Below are 23,749 nucleotides of genomic sequence, written 5' to 3'. Positions count from 1 at the left end.
TTCTATGGCATTAATATGTGATTCAGTCACTTTCTAATAATTAAAGTATAGGTTGTATCTAATTTATACTATTATAAATAATGCAGTTGTGAATAATTTTGTAAAGATAGCCTTCCTTTCCCCTTTTTTATGATAATTAGCATAAATTACTAGCAGTAGAACTGCTGGTTCAAAAGATATAATGGAATCAGTTTTGTGAATTTTATTGTATATTACCACTGACTCCCAAAATTGTACAGATCTGTAGTAGTTATTAACATTGCATTAGACTGCTATTTTTTCTTGATGTGTTAAAACTGAATTTAATAATTTCTTGTTTTTATTTTAGCATATAAGATGCTATCTTAAAAATGCTTTGATTTTCATCTTTCTGATTATTGGGGAATTGGAGCGACTCTCCCTGTGGTTATTAAAAGGGTCAATTCCCCTGAAAATTGCCTTGTTAAGCTACAATTATTTTGGTTGACAACTAAAATGTTTACCATAGACTTAAAAAAATACAGCTCTGAACTGGGAACTCAGAGGAAAATAATGTAATTGGACATGATCCTTTAAAATCTAAATGAGACTAAATGCATATTTTTATGTTAAATATGTTAAATTGTACAATGAAATTATAAGTGGATTTCTGCTCTCTGAAAATAATTAGCTAGTTCTCTTGTATTTATTATATATGTAAATGCTGTCTCCCTAATGATTTTCTCTGGGTGCTCCTTGTGTAAGTTCTTTGAAGGCAGGGACTATTTGAAAGATAAATATTTTTGTATTCCCAGTACTAAACACAATGTCGAGGATGTAGTAGTCTCTTAAGACTATTTAAAGAAGGAATTGATTTATTTCTTCCCTCAAATTCACTTTTCAAGGAATGTAATCATTTTATTTATTGTTAAGATTTTAGGTATTATTGTTTGGAGAATGAAAGATGTAGATAATCAAACATTTATATTTAATCTGGGTTGCTGCCATTTATTTCAAACCCATCCTTCCTAAGTGATACCTAAAAGAGTTCCTTAAGTAAGCAGGTTGGGGCAAGTCATAGGGGAGCAGCAACCCATATGCCTTGTTTACAAGTCAGCTTTGACTGGAAAAAATTTTTTTAACCTTTTAGGATTTGATACTTAATTTGCTACTGTAATCAAGAAGTTTATATTTCTAAATTCTAGTTGGTATCAGGAATGTAATGCTAATTCTAACACTAATTATGAAGCTATGAGTTGCCTCTTTGCTTGATTTTTCTTACTTCCTATTTAAATTAATTAAATGCTTTGATATTGTTGTATTTTTTTCTTCTCAGAGCCAGATAAAATACACATTCAAAAATTTGAGAGTCACTCTTGTAATCATCAGTGAATAAACTGAACTACAGATTTGTAAACTAAATAGTGCTCTGATATTTTTGGCCTGGATCTCACTACTAAAAACTTCTGTCTATACAAATTAGAAACTTTCTTGTAACTTAGCTATTTGGGACCTACAACTGATATTTATCAGAAGTATGATTTAAACCTAGATCTTCTAAATCCAAGGCTGGCTCCTTATCTACTTTGTCTTGTTGCTTCTCAGTATTACTATATGGAATCTAAAGTAGTATGACTATGTATTGTCATTTTAGGACTTAGTTTCCTTAAATTTTATCTTAACAAAAGTTTTTCCCAAAGTACAAAAGCAGGACCAAAAAAATTTTGGGTGTCCAGAAAGTAGTGATTACTTTCATACAATGTATTGACATTTTATAATGCTTTTCATTTGTAAAGGGCTTTACATAGATTCTCATTTGAGTCTTGGAACAGTGCTGTGAAGTTAGTATTAGAGGCATTATCACTTGAAAGTAGAAGAAACAGCTTCATATAAGTTTGTTATGGAAGCTCACAAAGTAAATATGGGAGACAATATTTGAAATCAATTTTTTCTGATTCTAAGTTGTTCAGTCTTAATCTATTCTACCACACTGCCTCCCCAAATAATACATTTTTTCTTTTTTTTTTTTTTTTCCCCTTAGGAGAATAGAACAAATTATAATATAGAAATCCTTGGAAGCTGAAAAATTAACCTTTATGAAGGAAATATGCACTTTTAGATTGACAATTAGAATAGTCTGTCATTGCTCTAGCTGACATAGTTTGGAGATTGGCAGTGGTGGATCAGACGGCTTAGTTTTTGTTCCCCTCACCAAGTTGCATTACCAGGGGAGACCTGGCTGATCTGTTCATGCTGACTAGTGAGAACTTTTTGAGATTTTGGGCTTTTAAGTTTTTTAAACATAACCCTAAATTATGTATGTTGTTAGATGTTACATTTAGGGTTGTTGCTAGAATAGATACTATGTTTTTCATAATAGAGCCTTTAAGATAGGATGCCATTTTTGCTTTGCTGTAATTCTCCATTTCACCACAGAGACACAATTACTAATCATTTCGAGGTAGAGGTGGCACTATTCATTCTTAGGAATATAGGACTTAAATTTGGTATCATCAGACTTAAATAAACGTCTTAAATAAACGTCTGCTCCTTTCTTGAATTTTTGAGAGGTGCCTAAAAGGATTAATGTAATTTTACTGTGAGCATGTCCGGTTAGGCTGCCACATAAAAAAGTGAGTATTGAGTATGAAGAATTGGGTTTTTTCTTCTTCAGAATTTAGGGGTTGAGAGGGGAAAGACTGAAGAGGAAAAGTGATAAATACTTGATCCATTGAGAATTTCATTCCATCAAAGAGGCAGAAAATCAGACCGATTTGTGTGCTAGACTTTCATCTTGGTGAAATCTCATATAAAAAGAGAAGTAACAACATATATTCAAGAAAACATTAGGCAGAGAGCCGAGAATAGGAATTAATTTGTAATATCTACAGATAAATTTCATGCATTATTTTCTCTGCTAAAGAGGCCTGCCCAGCATGGAAGTGGGTTACTCTGGTATCCTGGTTTAACCTGTGTGAGTGATTTCAAAAGATTAGTTTCTCCACTTGTGAACCCCAGAGCACCTCCACCAAAGCGCAGACTCCACACCTTCGTACTTTGGGCCTGCTTTTGGAAACCTTGCATTGTTATAACTATTTTAAGAAACACCGAAGGGGACATACCTCCAGGACAGGATCAACCACGTTTGTCTCTATAAACTTTCACTTCGTGGTCACAGGCTAAAGTTGCCCATTAAAAAATCTTTGCTATGTTGATCCACTAATTCTCCCTCCCTTTTTGCTAAGTATGCGACTAGTGGGAGGTCGGTCACAGTCGGGGTGAGGGGCCCCAGTAGGTCCGGAGTCTCTGGTCCCTTGCCTTCGGTCCCCCTCCCGCCAAGCGGAGCGCAAAGTCGCACGTTCAGCCGGCCGGCCGCTGAGCATGCTCAGTGGGCAGCTCTCGTTGTGGGGCGGGGGTGGGGTGGGAAGGTTGGCGAGAGAGGAAGTCTAGGCTCTTCACGAGCTCGACCTCTTCATTTGAGGCCCAGTTCCCGGCCCTGGTCTCAGCCATTTTTGTTCGCGCGGCCGCCTCCCAGGTCCAGGCAGGTCTCCGATGCAGCCCTAAGTGGCCGTAGCTCGGCATCTCCCAGGCCCCGGCGCGGGCGGCAGGGCAAGCGCAGGCAGGGGCGGAGCGCGGAGGGGCGGGGCGCGCCGGCCCGGCCCGGGGCGCTCTGGGGGAGGGGAGCCGCGAAGGGGCAGGGGCCGGGGGCGGGAGCGGAGTAAGGGGGGTGGGGTCACCGGCGGCGGCACCCGCCCGAGGGCGGGGGCGTGGGGGCAGAGTGGTGTCGGGGCGGCTCGGCGGCTGGCCCTGCCCCCGAGGGGGAGAAGTGGCGACTCCGGGGGCCGGCGCCTGGGCTCTGCCGCGGTCTGGGAGGCCGCCGCGGGCCCCTTCTTCTGGCGGCCGTCAGCGTGCATGGTGATCCGGGACGGGGCCACTGCCGCCGCCATCTCCTCCTCTTCCTCCTCCTCCGCTACCGCCTCCTCCTCTTCCTCCTCCTCCTCCTCCTCCTGGGTCGGGCCGATCCCCTCCCCGCGGCCGCCTCCTCCTGGGCTGGGCCCTCGGTGCCTCGTCCCCTCCCCGAGCCGTTCTTGCAGCCGCCGCCGCCGCCTCCTCATTCATCCTCGTGCACCATAGGCGGCACAGGTTCCAAGATGTCCAACCGAGTGGTCTGCCGGGAAGCCAGTCACGCCGGGAGCTGGTACACAGCCTCAGGTAGGAGGGTAGGAGGGCCGGGGCCGGGCCGAGTCTAGCTGAGCCTGGCGGCCGCCGCCGCCGCCGCCGCCTCCACTACTCCCCCTGCGGCCCGGGGCGCGGCGCGGCGCGGCGGGGAGGAGCGGAGCGAGCGAGCGGGCCGGGCCGTCCCCGAGCGGAGGCGCTCTCCCGCACGCCGGGCTGTGGCGGGCGGCCCGAGCGGCAGAGGAAGCGGGTCTCGCCCCGTTTCCCCCCCTTTCCCCCAAGTCTTCTGCGGGAGTATTCCTTCTGGCCCCTTTCCGACCTTCGGGTCGAGTTGGCCGCTCCCACCCCGGAAGCCGGGGCCGGAGCCGGAGCTGTCGGTACCCCGAACCTGGCCCTGGCCTCCCAGTCACCCTGCGAGTGGGGCAGGAGAGATGCGGGCAGCCCTCCCCATGCCGGGTGTAGGATATTTCCTGCTCTTATTTTGAGAATAGAAAAGGAACAGATCCTTTCCCACCACCCATGGGTGGTGGTCTTTCATTCCTTTGGAGTCGTGGGTAGGATCCTCCCTCTCTCTTTTCCCTACTCCTGAGGGAGGGGACTCCTCTGGTCGCCTGCTTTCCAGAAGAGACACGCTTCCCTTTATCCTCTCCCTTCTTCCTTGTGTTCCAGAGCTCAACACTCGAGGGAGTTCTCTTCCTCCGGTGGCTCTCCCCTGCCCCCCTTTCAAGCCTTCTGCGGCTCCTCTCAATTACCCCTCGTAGTTGAGAAAGAGAGGCAGCTTCCTTACTCCTTTGCAGTCTCCCCACTCCTCGAAGACTTAGAGTGAAGGGTGTAGATAGAGCAGATGTGTCGAAAGCCGCGTTCTCTCCCATCCTCTTTCCTCTGCTTATTATTAGTGTGCCCTTCTTTGGCGGTGTGGGAATGGATTTGCAGGAGGCCCTTTTTTTTTCTTCTGGAGAGTGTAGCTTTGTGTGTTGGGGGTGGGGCAGAATTATCGTTAAGCCGAGGCCTGGGGTAGCCTGTTGGTTCTTTTGTCAGTGTTTTGTTGTTACTGTCATTTACCCAAGGGGCAGCTAGAGGTGGCATCAGCACTTTTCCACGGCGACCTTACCAATCTCCTCCATAGTCCCTGAGCACCCTGCAGTTGCTAAGGCTGGCTCCATAACAAACTAGTCCAGCTTTAAAGTGAATAAAAGCTGTCTTGGCTTTGAAGCTAATAAGCTGTCTGTGGTCGGTCTCTTTAGCAAATGTGTTCGTGTGCTCTTTATAAGAGGAAAAGGCCATTCCTCCTATGCCATTGTTAAAACTATTATTTCTCGAATGACTTTTTAAAAAGTTATTTGTCTCAGATGCTCTGGTTTTAATTACCTGTAATTTCTTACTGAGTACTAGACTTTTACTCTTCTGTGTAATTGGGTTAGATAGTGACATGCTTTGTGGGAAAACAAAGACATTGAGAAAAGTTAGGGATTTAGGGTTTGCTAAATTGGTTAAAAAATACATTTCAAACGATTCATTTCAGAATTTGATGTTATGAAAAAGAAACCAAGGATTGATGAGATTTGCCAAAAAATGGTTCATTGTTAAACAAAGATGAAATTTTGTAGTTATACCGCCTTTCCTCTGTGAACCTTAAAGTACTTCATAAACACTTAATTGATTTTCATAACCTGAGAATGTCACTTGTGCTATATTCCTGTTCAACAGATGGGGAAACAGAAGTTGTGATACCCCCAGCATCATGCAGTAAGCTAGTGAGTTGCATGGGCAGAACAGAACTTAGAAACTTAAATGTTTCAGACTTCAGAACCCTTGCTCAGACTTTTAGACTAGCAATTCTTATAGTGGGGTCCCCTTCCTAAAATGTTCTGTGAGACTCCTTAGACCTTCCCTGTCAGGGAGTCTCTGCGGTCAAAATTATTTTCAAGGTCATATAAAGATATCTTAATAACTAATATGGTAAATATTGATTAAATATAATCATATAAACAAAAGATCTTTTTCAGTACTTTTTAAAGTATAAATGGAGTCTTAAGGGCAAAAAGTTATAGAATTGATATTCTGGACTGTACTACCACTTTGGAAAAATAAAAGTAGTCACTTGTAATTTTTTTTTGGGGGGGGATAGAGGCAATTTACCCAGGCTTTCTCTGTTTACATTTTTAAAAAGGCCAGCTTCTCATTACTAACTTTATGGATATGATTTTTTTGGCTTTTTTTTTTTTTGTCAAGGTTTACACATTTATATTTTTTTTTGGGATTTGGACCAGACCTGTGATTTTACTGGCATAATGAGGAAATTTCCTTTACCAGTTCAGATAGGCACCTGCTTAGCAATATAGTCTTAAGAGTCTTGGGTTTTTTTTGAGTTTAAATAACTTGCCCTGACTCCAGAGCCATTGCCAAAGGCAAGTCTTGAATCCAGTTTTTCTGATTCTTGAGACCAACTCTCTATTCAGAATTTGATTCTGCCTCTCACAGTTTCCTAAGTGATAAAAAATTTATTTTTGGTAGTTTTACATAAACTGCACATGATTTCCGAATTTTTTTGGGGGGGGGGTAGAATGCAGGAGTGGAGTTTGGGAAATCTGGGTTCATATGCTGGCTTAGTAATTATGTGGCTGTGGACCAATCACAAAAGTTATAGATTATGAATTAGATTATGGATTGTAGATTTAAAGAACTGGAAGGGACTTAAGTAGCCATCTAATTCAAGCCCTTTAGTCCCCCTTGAGATCTGATGCCCTAAGGTCACACAATTTTTAAGTGACCGAACTGGGGTTGGATTTAAGCCCTTTGATTCCAAATGCAGAGCTCTATCTAGAACCCTATTCTGCTGTAAATTGATGAACTCTGAGTCACAGTTTTTTTGTTTGTTTTTTTTTAACCTGCTAATTGGAAATCCTATGTATTACCTGTAGGAGTTGATTTCATTGAGATTTGTGAGGTCCAAATGAGATATAATGTGTTTTAAATACTCTATGTAAAAATTCCATTTAATGTTGTCTTATTATAGATTTCTGAAGAAATCCCTCTGTTGATGACTTCCAACTTATTATGTGTATGTTCTCGTGCGCGCGCGCGCGCACACACACACACACACACACACACACACACACATCTGTATATCTTGTTTGTATATTGTTGTTTGGATGTTTTCCTGCCCATTAAACCAAGAGCTTCAGAGTAGATATATTTTTTGTCTTAACTAGAACAGAGCCTGGCACATAATAGATTCTTCTTTTTTTTTTGCCTTCTTCTCCCCCTGAGGCAATTAGGGTGAAGTGACTTGCCCAGGGTCACACAGCTAGGAAGTGTTAAGTGTCTGAGGCCAGATTTGAACTCAGGTCCTCCTGACTTCAGGGCTGGTGCTATATCCACTGTGCCACCCCACATAACAGATTCTTAATAAATGATCATTGACTTAATGATTGGAGGTTCATTCTTAATAAGTATATAACATCAACTTAAAATTTGGACCTGAAATATCCATTTCTTCAGTCTAAATCTTTAAATATTATAAGAGTTCCTGAAGATCCTCTAACTTAAGAAATCTAGATTTACTAACAATGAACTATTATAATTTAATTAAATGATTTAAGGTAAATATTTGTTTTTCTTGATACCATGAGAAATGGCCCTAGGAATTCTGTAGAGGAAAAAAAGTTGAGCTTTTTTTGTATTTAAAAAAAATAGGTGATTCACATAGACTAGTAGATGATAGATTAGCATGGAATCTATAAAATTAACTTCCCTCTAATAATTTATATTTATTTATCTGAGATCATAGGATCAGTGTTAAGAATTTGTGGTACTTATATTGTTTTAAAATGTTGTTATTTGTTACTGTTTCTATAGAGAATGTGCTTAAAAAACCAAACAAATCAAAAAGAGACAATTGTAATAATTGATTTTCTCTTCAAATTAATAGCTCAATATACTACGTACTAAGAAAAATTATAGCATTTTAATGTCTACAGGGTTGTTTCCTTAGATCAAGCATTTGAGATAAATGGTATAACTATTTTTTTTGATGTTTTATAGATGATAATATGGTCTTAGAAAAGTGATGACTTAGGCTGTGAAATACTGGACTTGAATCCAGGTTTCCTGATTCAATCAGTATTTTATTATATGGGGCTGTAAATTCAAATAACTATCAAATACAAATTCACATTTTTTGTTTAAAAAAAATGCTTCATTTTTTGCTTGAATTTTCAAGGTAGAAAGAAGTAGATTTAGTGTTATTTCAAATTGTATGTTTGTTACCACTGGTGTAAATTTGGGAAATTTATTTAATCTTGATGTTCCTCATTTTCCCAAATATGAAATTAGGGGCTTGATTAGATAATCTTTGTTCTTCTAATTTTAAGCCCTGTGAGTTTATAAGTCAAAGTGATAGAAATAATTGTTATCTATCATAGAAAATTGTAAAATATAAAAACTTTTAAAAGATAAATAGGTGAGGTGGAAGAGTTTGAGATAGAGAGAAAAAGGCTTTATAGAGGAGAATGGGTGTATTTTTTTAGATTTTTTTTTTATTAAAGCTTTTTTCAAAATATATGCATGAATAATTTTTCAATATTAACCTTTGTAAAACTTTGTGTTCCAATTTCCTACAATTATCATTCTGCACAAGAAAAATTAAAAAGGAAAACAAATGAGAAAGAAAATAAAATGCAAGCAAACAATAAAAAGAGTGAAAATGCTGTGTTGTGATCTACTTAGTCAGTTCCCACAGTCCTCTCTCAGGGTATAGATGGCTCTCTTCATCAGATGAATTTTTAAGGACAGAATTTGGATACTCAGAATAGAATATTGTTAATATATTTTATATTATAATATATATGTATTAATTGCTTCCAGAAATAAATATGAGATATTGTGGAGGTCCTTGAATGTCAGGCTTAACTGTCTAGATCTTATTTTGTAATCAGTGGAGAGACATTGAAATTTTTTGAATAGAAGAATAACTTGTTCAAAGTGGTACTTCAAGAAGATTAATCTGGCAACAATGTACAATATGAACTGGAGGAAGTAGAGGCTTGGAAACATGGAGATCATATGGATAAGATGATCATAGCTTGAACTAGATGGCTGTAATGAGAATGGAAAAAGAAAGGAAGAAATTGATAGAAGAAAATACTGTGATGAGGATTTGGTTATTAATAGGATATAAGGCCAAGGTAATGGATGGAGACATTAAAATGACTTGGGAATGAAGAATTATAAGACATTGATTATATTTGTTGAAAAATAATAGCAGTAAAAATTTCTCAAGTACTTAAAAGGAAGAAAATGATTGAAAAGACAACATAGCAAAACATTTGAAAGTGTGGCTTAATGGAAAGTGTTGGAGTTGGAGTCAGAAGACTTGGATTGAAGTAGTTAGCTTTTTTTAAACTCCTAACTTTACTTTGTATAAAATGAGGATAATCATAGTTATACATTCTATCTTATAGGGTAGTTAGTAGCGAGAAAAGTGCTTTGGGAAATTTAATATTATATCAATATTGGCTTTTAAACAATTGTTAATTTTGTTAAAATTTGAAATTTTTGCCTTTTGTGAAATGTTGTCAACAAGCACTTTTTAACTGACTACAGTCACTTTGCTAAGCATTGGGGAATACAAAGAAAGGCAAAATTAGTTATAAACTCAAGGGGCTCATAATTAAAGGGGAGAAAAACTATTTTCAGACAAGGTTTAGGTAGGATAAAAAAGGAAGACGTTGGCATTAAAGTTGATGAGGATTTCAGCTGACACTTGAAGGAAAGCTGGGGGGTAGAGTTGAAGAGAGAACATTTCAATATGAAGGATAGACTGTGAAAATAGTTAGAGTAAGGAAATGAACAATAAGGAGACCACAGTTACTAGATTATAGATTGAGGAGGGTAAACTATGTGAAGACTTGAAAGATAGGAAAAGTCTTATTTATTAAGGTCTTTAAAAGCTAAATAGAGAATCTTTTTTTTTTAATCATGGAGGTGATTGGGTGCTATTGGAATTTATTGAACAGCCTGGTGATGTAGTGAGACCTGCACTTTAAGGAAGAATACTTTGAGAGCTGAGTGGAAGATGGATTGAAATATGGAGAGACTTGAGGTAGGAAGACCAAAAAAGCCTTTTACTTGTCCATGATTTCCTGAAAAATGATGTGTAGCTCTTTTTTTTTTTTTTCTTCATTGTTTTCAGGAAGTCCAAAGATTCTTTGATTGTCTCTTCTAAATTATTTTCCAGGTCAGTTGTTTTTCCAATGAGATATTTTATATTTTCTTCTATTTTTTCATTTTTTTGGTTTTTGTTTGACATTCATGAAGTCTCATTAAGTCATTCACTTTCATCTTTCAATTCTAATTTTTAGTGAATTATTTTCATCAATTGGCTTTTTAAAATCTCCTTTTGCATTTGGCCAATTGAACTTTCTAATGAGATGTTTTGTTCCTTGGATTTTTTTTTTTAATTTCACAAATTTTATTTTTTAATGAATTGGTTTCTTTTTCAAATGTATTATGTAAGGAGTTATATAATTTTTCCATTTCACTACATGTATTTTTAATGGAGTTTTCTTCAGATAATTTCTAGGTTTCCTATTTCAATCTCTCTTCCAAAATTCTTATTTCCTTTCCCCATTTTTCTTCCAACTGCCTTTTAAGATCCTTTTTGAATTTTTCCAAGAGAGCCTTGTGAGATGGGGACCAACTCTTTTCACCCTTTGGGATTTCATCTGGAGGCTATTTGCCTTTGGGATCCTCAGAGTTTGAGATCTGTTCTCTTTCTCCATAAAAGCTATCCATGGTCAGAGTTCTTTTTGCCTTTTTTTTTTTCTTTTTTTTTTTTTTTTTTCCCCCTCAAGGTTGAGGTTTGTTCTTAGGGAAAAGAGGAGATTGCCCCAAGCTTTCTTTACAGAGTGGCTGGTGCTGATGACTTCCAGGGCTGATTGGGCATGGCCAAGTTCCCCATTATTCTGGGGTTCAGAGGCTCACTGTTTGCCTTTTGTATTTGTGTTCAATGTTTTACAGCTAATCTACTGATCCACTTACTTCTAAGCAGGACAGAGTAGCCAATGCTGTTGTATTTTGACTAAGAGCCTCAGGTAGATTGCCTGGTACAGATGCCACACTACTCTAGGTTCCTGCACTTGGCCGATTGCTCTCCGCTCGATTGAAACAGACTTTTCCTGAAGTTCTTCCAAAATATATTATAGAAATTTGTTACATTCCAAATATTTGTGGGTTCTATTACTCTAAAATCAATTCAGCGGTTTGTCTGATGTTAATCCTAGGGATACCAGGAATATCTGTGATAAAGACCTGTCTACTTTTTTGTCATTTTGGTTCTGCTGTCTTGAAATGCCTTAATAGATGGTTGGAAAGACTATACTGGAAGTTCTGAAGGAGTCTTGATTAGGTTAGTTAATTAGATCTGAGAATCATCAACATAGAAATGATTCCATCTATGGGATCTGTTGAGATCACCAAATGAAATAATATAAAGACCAGGAGGATTCAGAGGAGAGCCTTGGGGATGGATACTTATTTATTTATTTATTTATTTTTACTTTTATAATTATAAATTTTTTTTTGACAGTATGTATGCATGAGTAATTTTTTTAAATAACATTATCCCTTGTAATCATTTTTCCAAATTATTCCCTTCCTCCCTCTACTCCCTCCCTTAGATGACAGGCAATCCCATATATTTTACATGTGTTACAGTATAACCTAGATACAGTATATGTGTGTAAATCCAATTTTCTTGTTGCACGTTAAGTATTAGATGGGGATGGATACTTATTGATAGTGGTTGTGACCTGGAAAAAGATCCAGGATAAGGATAAAGATCCTTAAGAGACTGAGTAGTAAATAAGGGTATGTGTATGTGTGATTTAATAAATAGGCAAATTGGGAAGAGTTATTAGTTGGGTCAAATGTTTCTCTTATATGCTCTGTAATTACCATTATACCTATTTCTGCTTATTATGATTCTTTATAGGGACAATATAAGTATGACAATCTTAAAATCATATGAGTTATGTTTACCTTTCTTAGAATGAATATGAATCTCAAGCTAGGGACAGTTACATTAAGCATAACATTTGCACATTTAGGCAAATGGAAGAAGCCATGGAATCAACAAAAATAAGTTATTTGTTTGAAATAGAGTTTGGAGGGATTGCTAATCTTTTTCGTGAGAAAGGAGCTACTTTTTTTGAGAAGGGGGGGCAAGTCTTCTGTTATATTACCATAGTTAAGGGGAAAGTGGGAATTGTTTCTAAATACCTGAGCTTGATTTGAAATGGTGATAACTGCCTTGAAGCTTATGAGCTTATGACTGGGAACCAATATATTGGTTAGAGATCTCTGAAATAAGATATATAATCCAGTCTGATGGTATATGGTGCTTTCAAATTGATAATTCATTTTCAAAAAGCCCCAAACACTAAAAGCCACAATAACATAGCATTCATTTTTCCCCTTAGCTAATTTTTCTTTTCTTTCTTTCTTTTTCTTTTTTTTGGTTATCTTATGAAGCTTTAAAATATAAGTGGGCAGCAAGAATAAAGTACTAACTCTAGTGTCAGGAAGACCTGAATTCAAATTCAATTTCAGATGCTTACTAGCTGTGTGACTCTGGGCTAGTCACATAATTCTTTTTGCCTCAGTTTCCTCAACTGTAAAATGAGCTAGAGAAAGGAAATGTCAAACCACTTCAGTACTTTTGCCAAGAAAACCCACAAAAGCAGACAGGAACAATAGAAAACAACTGAACAATGAACAGAATTTAAATGAATTTGTACTCTGAATTCCTGTGGCTCTTAGCTTTCATGTCTAACCTGTTGGCAGAGATTTTTACTGATTGAGGTAGATTCTGAACTTGTATGATTTTTTTTTTTAATGGCAGTTACTTTGTATTAGTTAAACTTTTTAAAGCCATGTTAGTGATCACAGTTAATATCTTTATTTTTATCCTTTTTCAGATTTTTAAAGATTCATTAGCTTGTTTAAGAGATTAGAGTTGGTATAATTGTCTGTAGTGTTGACTCATCTTTATTAATTTTTTATAATTTGGAATTGGTTTTGGCTTTATGTAGTCATTAGAAGGAAGGTTTTTCCAGACATTCTTTTTTTGTGGATGACTTTGTAGTAGTGATTATGTTAAGCCCTAGAACACTACAAGACTGTATCAGTAAGATCCATAGTCCTTTAGAAGAGTAATACAAACAGGAAAAATCAAGTGGATTGTTAGCTAGAGTAAGACATATAAGAAGAATTAGAGTAATGGAAACATGTCTGGTGGGTAGAAATGGATTGCAAAACATTTTCATTGATGATTGGTAAGTAGAATAAAAGACATCATCAAAGATGTGCATAACTGGAAATGGAGGTGAGTTGATCATGTAGCATAGGGAGTTTATAGCCTTAGTTACTACATTGATATTCATGAAATGCTTTAGGAATCAAAGGAAGATCTCATCTCAGACATTTTCTGGAAGTATACAGGGAAAAAATGCACAGAATGAGAGCACAAGGATAGGTTGTGATCTGTTTTACTTGAGGGGAGATCATGAGTTAATGAAAGCATTGAGCCAGTGTAGCATAGCAAAGATGTTTTTATTTTTTTAATTGTTTTTATTTATTTTACTTTATTAGTTTTTAAAGAGTCATTTAATTGGATGATGCTAAAGTTCTTGAGCTTAAAAACCCCATTAATCTTTTGTATTTTTAGCCATTTGGTCTTGTCTTTTGTTCTAGAGTCAAAAAAATTTCTAAAGAGTTCCTTAGTTTTTAATTAATGGGAACATCAATATCTAGTAAAGTATATTATTGCATTGCTGAACAACTTTGCCAAAACAACAAACACTATTATAGCATTTAGTGACTTAGAAAATTCAGAAGTTTATTTCTAACCAAAACATTTTATAATGTGCTACTCTTTCCTTTTTTATTACATATTTATTTACTTTTTGCCCTGAAGACAAAGTTGTATAGAAGGAAATTCATGGGATCCAAGATTAAGCTTCATCAAACTAGCAATATGTTTTCTAGTACCTTTGTTATTGGTTTTTCAAATTTAGAACCCTAACTTTAAACCCCATTTCTGATGAAGCAGTTTGATTTATAGTATAAAAATTTGTGAGCAGAATCAAAAAATTTAGGTTCTGATTGTACTATTTACCCTTTTAATGAGTCTCGGTTTCTTGTATCTATGAAATGTTTATGCCAATGCCTGCCTTGTTTGCTTCTTAAGGCTGTTTTGAAGATAGTTTGTGTAAAGGTGATTTGAAGACTGCTAAGTTCTGTACAAATAAAAATTAGTAATTGAGAGACAAATATATTGGAAAGCATGCTGGATTTGGATTGAGCAGAGACCCAAGTTTCAGTTTTATTTCTGACACTTAGTTGGGGGACTAAGGACAAATTATTTAAGTCCTGGAAGCAGTATTTTCTTCAAGTTTTAAGATCAAATGAGATAATAGAGGTTAAACAATTTGAAAACCTTAAAGTATTTTGTAAATGGGAACAATTATATCTTCCTTTTTCTCCTCTCTTTTCTTGACTGAAGTTTTAGACATATTCTTTTAAAAGAATAAGATCTTTTACTTTAGGGGGATCTGCAAGTCTCATTGATAAGGGTATTCTCTGTGTTTTCTCTGTCTTTTTGTCTTTCTGTGTCTGTTTCTTTCTCTACCTCTAGTCTCTTTCTGCTCCCAAGAAACTATTTTCTGACCTAGAAAAAATAACAACAAAATTCATCTGGAAGAACAAAAGGTCAAGAATTTCAAAGGAACTAATGAAAAAAAAAAATCAAATGAAGGTGGTCTAGTTGTATCAGATCTAAAACTATATTATAAATCAGTGGTCATTTGGTACTGGCTAAGAAAAAGAATAGTTGATCATGTTCACAGGACAAAATAGTCAATAACTATAGCAGTCTAGAGTTTGACAACTCCAAAGACCCCAGCTTTTGGGATAAGAATTCACTATTTGACAAAAACTGCTGGGAAAATTGGAAACTAGTAGGGCAGAAACTAGGCAATGACCCACACTTAACACTGTATGCCAAGATAAGGTCAAAATGGATTCATGATCTAGACATAAAGAATGATGATATAAATAAATTAGAAGAACATAGGATAGTTCACCTCTCAGACCTGTGGAGGAGGGAGGAATTTGTGACCAAAAAAGAACTAGAGATCATTATTATCATGAAATAGATAATTTTGATTATATTAAGTTTAAAAGTTTTTGTACAAATAAAACTAATGCACATAAGATTAGAAAGGAAATAGACAAAATATTCCCAATATATATTGGGAAAACATGTTTACATTCAAAGGTTCTGATAAAGGCCTCGTTTCTAAAATGTATAGAGAATTGACTTAAATTTATAATAGTTCAAGCCATTCTCCAATTGATAAATGGTCAAAGGATATGAAGACAATTTTCACTATTGATCAGAGAAATTCAAATTAAAAAGCTCTGAAATACCACTACACACTGGTCAGATTGGCTAAGATGACAAGAAAAGATAACAAATGTTGGAGGAGATGTGGGAAAACTGGGTGTGAATAAATCCAACCATTCTGGAGAGCAGTTTGGAACTATGCGCAAAAAGTTATCAAAATGTGCATACCTCTTTGATCCAGCAGTGTTACTGCTCGGCTTATATCCCAACGAGATCTTAAATGAGGGAAAGGGGCTCCAAAGCATGCAAAAATGTTTGTGGTAGCCTTCTTTGTAGTGGTTAGAAACTGAAAACTTGAGTAGATGCTCATCAGTTGGAGAATGGCTGAATAAATTATGGTATATGAATGCTATGGAATATTATTGTTCTGTAAGAAATGATCAGCAGGATGATTTCAAACAGTCCTGGAGAGACCTACATTAATTGATACTGAGTGAAATGAGCAAAACCAGGAGATCATTATACACAGCAATAAGACTATACGACAATCAAATCTGATGGACATGGCTCTCTTCAACAATGAGATGATTTAAACCAATTCCAATTGTTCAGTTTGAAAAGAGTCATCTACACCCAGAGAGAGGACTATGGGAAATGAGTGTGGACCACAACATAGCATTTTCACTCTTTCTGTTATTATTTGCTTGCATTTTCTGTTTTCCTTCTCAGGTTTTTTTTTTTTTTTTTTTCTTTCTAGATCCGGTTTTCCTTGTGCAGCAAGATAACTGTATAAATATGTATACATATATTGGATTTAATATATATTTTAACATATTTAACATGTATTGAACTACCTGTCATCTAGGGGAGGGGAAATTATTTTTTATATATAGCTTTTATTGACAAAACATATGCATGGGTAATTTTTCAACATTGACCCTTGCAATCACTTCTGTTCCAACCTTTCCTTTCCTTCCCTCCATCCCCTTCCCTAGATGTCAGGCAGTCTCATACATGTTAAACTTGTTAAAGCATATCTTAAATACTATATATGTATATATATTTACACAGTTCTCTTGTTGCACAAGAAAAATTGGGTTTAGAAAGGTAAAAATAACCTGTGAAGAAGAAAAAAATGCAAGCAGTCTACGCTCCTTTCCCAGTGTTCAATACATACATTCAATACAATAATATTCTGTTAAGTTCTTACTAAGTGCTAAGTTGGTACTTAACAATTCTCTAGCTCAGAATTCACACCTTTAGTTCAAACCTTTAAAAGGAGTTTACACCTTTAAAGAAGCAAGTTCATTGGTTGCAGGAGTTCCCATAAGCCCCTGGGAGTACCCACAAGTCTATTCTCTAAGAGGATAAAAAGAGGAACATTGAGCCTAGAGAGTCAGTCTAGATTAGGATAAGAACAAGACTTTCCGGGAGAACTCAAGAGTCAAGATTCAGGAAGAAGAGGATTCAAGATTCTACCTTCGCTCTGGCTGGAGGCTCCAGAAGCCTCCCAAGAAACTTGCTGACAGAGAAAAGGATTAAAAGAAAAGAAACCTTCTCCCAGAGAAGGATTATTATTGAGAGACAATCAGAACATTACAATATTCCATAACATTCATATATCATAATTCTTCATTTGATGGGCATCTACTCAGTTTCCAGTTTCTAGCCACTATGAAAAGGACTGCCACATTTTTTTTTTTAAGTTTTCAGTTTTTTAAACTTTCATTTATTTATTTTTTAAAATTAATTTTATATTTATAAATTTTTTTTGACAGTATATATGCATGTGTAATTTTTTACAACATTATTCCTTGCACTCACTTCTGTTCTGAATTTTCCCCTCCTTCCCTCTACCTCCTCCCCTAGATGGCAGGCAGTCCCATACATGTTAAATATGTTATAGTATATCCTAGATACAATATATGTGTGCAGAACTGAATTTCTTGTTGCACAGGAAGAATTGGATTCAGAAAGTAAAGATAATCTGGGAAGAAAAACAAAAATGCAAACAGTTTACACTCATTTCCCAGTGTTCCTTCTCTGGGTGTAGCTGATTCTGTCCATCATTGATCACTTGGAACTGAATTAGATCTTCTCTTTGAAGATATCCACTTCCATCAGAATACATCCTCATATTGTTGAATTGTATAATGATCTCCTGGTTCTGCTCATTTCACTCAGCATCAGTTCACGTCTCTGTATTCATCCTGCTGGTCATTTCTTACAGAACAATAATATTCCATAACATTCATATACCATAATTTACCCAACCATTCTCCAATTGATGGACATCCATTCATTTTCCAGTTTCTAGCCACTACAAAAAGGGCTGCCACAAACATTTTGGCACATACAGGTCCCTTTCCCTTCTTTAGTATTTCCTTGGGATATAAGCCCAGTAGTAGCACTGCTGGGTCAATGGGTATACACATTTTGATAACTTTTTGGGCATAATTCCAGATTGCTCTCCAGAATAGTTGGATTCTTTCACAACTCCACCAACAATGCATCAGTGTCCCAGTTTTCCCATAGCCCCTCCAACATTCATCATTATTTGTTCCTGTCATTTTAGCCAATCTGACAGGTGTGTAGTGGTATCTCAGAGTTGTCTTAATTTGCATTAATCTGATCAGTAGTGATTTGGAACACTTCCATATGAGTGGAAATAGTTTTAATTTCATCATCTGAAAACTGTCTGTTCATATCCTTTGATCATTTATCAATTGGAGAATGGCTTGATTTCTTAAAATTAAAGTCAGTTCTCTATATATTTTGGAGATGAGGCCTTTATCAGAACCTTTAACTGTAAAAATGTTTTCCCAATTTGTTACTTCCCTTCTAATCTTGTTTGCATTACTTTTGTTTGTGCAAAAACTTTTTAATTTGATGTAATCAAAATTTTCTATTTTGTGATCAATAATGATCTCTAGTTCTCCTTTGGACACAAATTCCTTCCTCCTCCACAAGTCTGAGAGGTAAACTATCCTATGTTTCTCTAATTTATTTATGATCTCGTTCTTTATGCCTAAATCTTGGACCCATTTTGATCTTATCTTAGTATGTGGTGTTAAATGTGGGTCCATGCCTAGTTTCTGCCATACTAATTTCCAGTTTTCCCAGCAGTTTTTGTCAAATAATGAATTCTTATCCCAAAAGTTGGGATCTTTGGGTTTGTCAAACACTAGATTGCCATTTTTATTCACTGTCTTGCCCTGTGAACCTAACCTATTCCACTGATCAACTAGTCTAGGAAATAGTTTCAATTTCATCTTTTGAAAATTGTCTGTTCATATCCTTTGATGCCAAAAACATTTTTCCATATACAGCTTCTCTTTAATATCTCTTTGGGATATAATCCCAGTAGTGACACTGCTGGATCAAAGGGTATGCACAGTTTGATAACTTTTTGAGCATAGTTCCAGATGCTCTCCAGAAGGGTTGATTCTATTCACAACTTTATCAACAATGCATCAGTGTGCCAGTTTTCCTGCATTGGAGGGGAGAATTTGTAACAGAAGGTTTTGCAAGGGTCAGTGTTGAAAAATTACCCATGCATATGTTTTGTAAATAAAAAAGCTAGAATGATTTAATTCTCTTTGTCTGTCTGTCTCTCTGTGTCTCTCTGTCTCTGTCTCTGTCTCTCTAGGGGTTCAGTGTCTTGCCCAGGGTCTCACAGCTAATAAGTATCTGAGATATCAAATCTGAGCATCAGATTTGAATTCAGGTCTTCTGATTCCAGGATGATAAGGGTATTCTCTTTATTGGTCATTACTCATTCATGCCTAACCGGTTTGTGAGAACCTATCCATATCTTAACATAAATCTGTTTCAGGGCCCTTTCAACATGCTTGTTTTTACACAAACTAGAAAATACCTTTATCTCACTTCAGGCTTTTCAATTTCTTGAGTTATATGTAAAAAGGAAATCTATTTTTTTTTGTCAGCAAAATGGTAGGTCTTTATAAATATTATTATTTTAAATAACACTTTAGTTTGCAGAACATAATGGAAAGGAAAATAGTAATATTCAGGGAAGCATTATTTTCAACATTTAGTAGATAGAAGTGAAGGGGACCTTAGGAATTTCTATCCTTGTTGCCATCCTTTTGGGGCTTTGAATGTAAAAGTGATCATTGGTAAAACATTGACGGTTTTGCATTAAAAAAGACCTTTAAAATTATCTAATCTCTAATTAGTGGCAAAGTAGGAACAGAACCTGGATCATCTTATTTGTAGCTCAGTATTACCCTCAATTCTTATTCATTTTAACAATTATTTTAACAGTTATTCCATTTACTTTGGGCTTTAGAAATGAGGGTACATTATGGCAACATAGTTTGGTAGCTAACCTGCTATATCTGGAATCAGACCCTGGCTTCTACTGCTTCAGACATTCATTTAGTTGTTAGGTGATTACACAGTTTCTTAATTATTGAAATTGGAATACTACTACCACATTGTTTTGTAAAACCTAGAGCACATTGTAAAAGTAATGCTAATAATTCTAATAACACAGTTGAGTTAGGGCGAAACAATAAAATTAAAGCATATTGTAAAGATTTGTTTTAGAAGTAGAAAAATTTGGACCATTTTGGAGAAACTGATTTTAAAATAGCTTCTAAATTCTATTATAAAGTTTTTTTTGGGGGAGAGGGCATCATTTTTTAAAAACAGTAATTGAACATTATACCAGCTATCTCACAGAAGACACTTTTTAATATATATCAATTATTTTTGTAGTTGTTGATTTGTACTGGTCTTTGAATGAAAAAAGCAAAAACTTTGGTAAAGATATTGATGTTATTTTCATTAATTGTAAAAAGTTTTTCAGAATGTGGTATTTTAAGAATTAGAAATGACAAAAATTTTGTACTAAAAATAAAATCACATATAGGATAAAAGACAGTAACTAAAGAAAGATAAGATAAAGAAATTAACTAAAATGTTTTCTTATCTCTGGGATTATTTATTGCCAATTTAATCATTATTTAGGGACAGATTTAGTTTTGCAAGCATATCCATAAATGCTGATTCTAGATTTTGGCCATATATATGTATACTATATATACACACTATATGTAGTATAGGAAAATTGTTATTAATTGAATTTTCTAAATGCTGAGGAAGAATAGGAATTATTTACTTAAAATATTTGCATTGCTATCTTTTATTTTTTATCATCTGCATTTCCCAGTATAGTTTCTCCCTTCCTTTTTTACTTCCCCAGCGCCTATCCTTTTTAAGAAAGAACAAAAAAGAATCAGCAAATTCACCAATTCAGCAAAACTAATCCACTGAATCAGACGTTGCATATATTGTTCCATATGTATTCTCAAAAAGGAAAGAGGAATTGATAATTTCCCCACTTGTGTAAAGGAGGGGATGGCAGTGCCTTCTTATATCTCTCAATTTGGGTCATTATGGTTCTTTTTTTGTTGTTATTCTTTCCAGTTACATTGTTAAAGTCGTGTGTGTTTTCCTGATTCTGCTATACTTCATTTTGCAGAATGGTTTTCTATGTTTCTCTATGCCTTGTGTCTGGAATACTCTGTTTTCTCATCTCCACTTCCTGACTTTGTTTAGTAGAGCTCACTTCATAATTTTTTTCCAAGCAGTCTTTTTCTCAGGTCCTTCACTTGTTTCTTTCCCTCTAAGATTGTCTCCAATTTAACTTGGTATGTATCTTGCAGATATTGAAGGCGGTTACTGAACTGGAAGATACTGTTTTTTGTATCCCCAGAACAATGATTGCACATAGAAAGCGCTTAATGAATTGTTTTGACCTTTTGTCTTGGTTAAACTTCATTGTTTCATATGGTGTATATTCCTGTTATACAGTTTAACAATTTCTCATTCTTTGGACATTTGCTTTGTTTAATTCTTTGTGATTACAAAAAATATTGATAAAAATATTTTAAAAACTTTTTATTTTTTTTGCTGAGGCATTTGGGGTTAAGTGACTTGCCCAGGGTCACACAGATAGGTAGTGTCTGAGACCAGATTTGAACTCAGGTTCACTTGACTTCAAGGCTGGTGCTCTATTCACTGTGCCACCTAGTTGCCCCAACTTTTTTTATTTTATTCTTATTTATTTTATTTTTTATCTTTAACTTCCTTAATATGCCTAGTAGTGAGATCTCTGGGTGAAAGGATATGGACATTTTAGCTATTTAACATAGTTCCAGATTACTTTCCTGAATGGTTGGATAAAGTATAACTTATTTTTAACTTTCCAGATGAATCATGGTCTTGTTAACAGAAAAAAAAATTCATCTTTTCATCATTCTTGTCATGTTCTTTAGTGTTTATAGTTATACATAAAAATTACTAGTGTAAGTCATAGGATTTTAGAACTGGTAGGGATTGATTTGCTTTCCTTAGACCCCTCTTCACTCCTATATGAAGCATATTTTGTCATTTTGCTCATTATTTGTACATTTTGACTGTTCCTGTTTCTTCAAAACCCACCTCTTTTCCTAATATTCCTGAGAATAACACTGTCTTTTTGGTCATCTAAGTTCAAAACCTTGGAATCATTTACATTCCCTATTCTCTTTATTTTTGGTTCTCTTCATCTCCATCTAAACCCTTGCTAAGTCTTGTCAGTTGTATCCCTGCAAGCATCTCTCTCATGCATCCACCCCCACTTATTTCCATTCTCACCAAAACCAGGCCAGTCACTTCTTGTATGAACCTCTTAATTGGTTTCTCCTATTTCTCCCTCTCCCAGTACAACTTGTCTTCCATATAGCTGCCATTTAAAAAACAAAACAAAATGAAACTTGTTAAATATGGAATGTAAAATTGTAGGTTTTCTTCTTTTTCTTTACTTGAGATTGTTTTTAGAAAAATAGTATTTCTTCTTATGAAATAACTATTTTCTTATTCTCTACCTTTTAGGCAGATATACATTATTTATTCTTGTTCTTACCTTTTTACTTCCTGAATTTTACTTTATCTTTATTATACTGTTCTTTTGTGTGAAGGGCAGAACTCTGGAGAAGTATACTTGAAACAAGGTGTTAACACACCCAGAGGAGTTGATAAGGCAATGGTTATCTAGTGTAGCCTGTGAGTTCTCTAGTTCGGTATGATTGAGGTGTTAATTCAGTGGAATAATGATTCTCTAGTTTACATGTATTTAGTACTTAATATAGTTCTACAAGATTGACACCTTCGATGATGTAATTATAATAGAGTATATAAGAGCCAACAAGAACTGGAAGGGGGACATTCCATCTTTGATCAGGCTCCTGGTTGCTCTCTTTCATTTCTCAACTAAAACCAAGTCCCATCTGAAGGCCCTCCAGAAAGCTAGCCAGGCCCCAAATGAAAGAGACAGACTGTGAAGGAGATAATAAAGAATTTGGACTTTATCTTTAGCTATTCTCGTGGTGATTACTCTGCTGAAATGAAGGCTGGTCCCAAGACCTACAGAAAGCTAACCAGAACATTACACTTTTGTTTAATTTTCCCCTCTTAGTTTAATGTAATAATAGGACTAAATTCTGATCTTTTTTTCTGGGGAATTCACAGCTCATGGCATTTTTTTGTGTTTACTCTGTAAGATCTTTGTTGTTATTACTGCTTTATACCATTCTGTTTTGACTTTTTTTTTCTCTACTTGGAGTAGGGAGAAAGTTGAGAGAATGTTATCATTGCCACACAGAAAAGTGGGTGAAAGAGAGCTGTCTCTATTAGACATCCATTGCTGGGAGTCTTCAGTTCACTTGAACCTTTTTTTTTTTTTTTTTTAATTTTTAATTTTGAGGGAAGGAAGAATGTATAAATATATGTTTTAAATTAAAAATCATTTCTATTGAACACTGTTGAGATATTGGGGATTCTTGAAAGCGATGTCAGCAGAGTAACAGTTGAGGCAGTTCTTACCAAAATTGGGAGATAGAGCTTTCACTGGACTCTGACTCATGAGTTATAGAGAACTTAGTTTAGCTAAATTCATAGAGGCTTATGAGCTAATCATACAAATGATTTAACATGAGGAATTTTTTGTAGTTATGGCATCTCTAAATCACATCAGCTTACTTACAGGGAGAGGCAGTTTGGGAGAGTGGAAACTTGGGAGTCAGAGGACCTATGTTCTAATTGTGCTTCCTTTTAAAGAGATTTCTTTTCAGGTTCATTTTAAATTTCAGTCCTTATTATATGTTTTCTATTTCTTAGTGATTTTTATGGATATATTTT

At 36.0% G+C, this 23,749-nt stretch overlaps 1 protein-coding gene across 1 annotated transcript in view; it reads left to right on the top strand.

Annotated features, from left to right (window-relative positions):
• The first annotated feature begins 3,781 nt into the window (after window positions 1-3,781).
• MEMO1 (mediator of cell motility 1) overlaps window positions 3,782-23,749 on the top strand; it is a 118,162-nt gene continuing 98,194 nt past the window's right edge. The window contains exon 1 of the mRNA XM_074288133.1: window positions 3,782-4,170. Coding sequence (XP_074144234.1) covers window positions 4,110-4,170 — 61 coding nt within the window. The 5' untranslated portion in view covers window positions 3,782-4,109. The remainder of the gene's footprint in view (window positions 4,171-23,749) is intronic.

The sequence above is a fragment of the Sminthopsis crassicaudata genome, chromosome 2, assembly GCF_048593235.1.
Source record: "Sminthopsis crassicaudata isolate SCR6 chromosome 2, ASM4859323v1, whole genome shotgun sequence".
NCBI classification, from domain to species: domain Eukaryota; kingdom Metazoa; phylum Chordata; class Mammalia; order Dasyuromorphia; family Dasyuridae; genus Sminthopsis; species Sminthopsis crassicaudata.
Note: the sequence above shows the minus strand (reverse complement) of the source record. Positions and strands in the feature narration are given on the sequence as shown.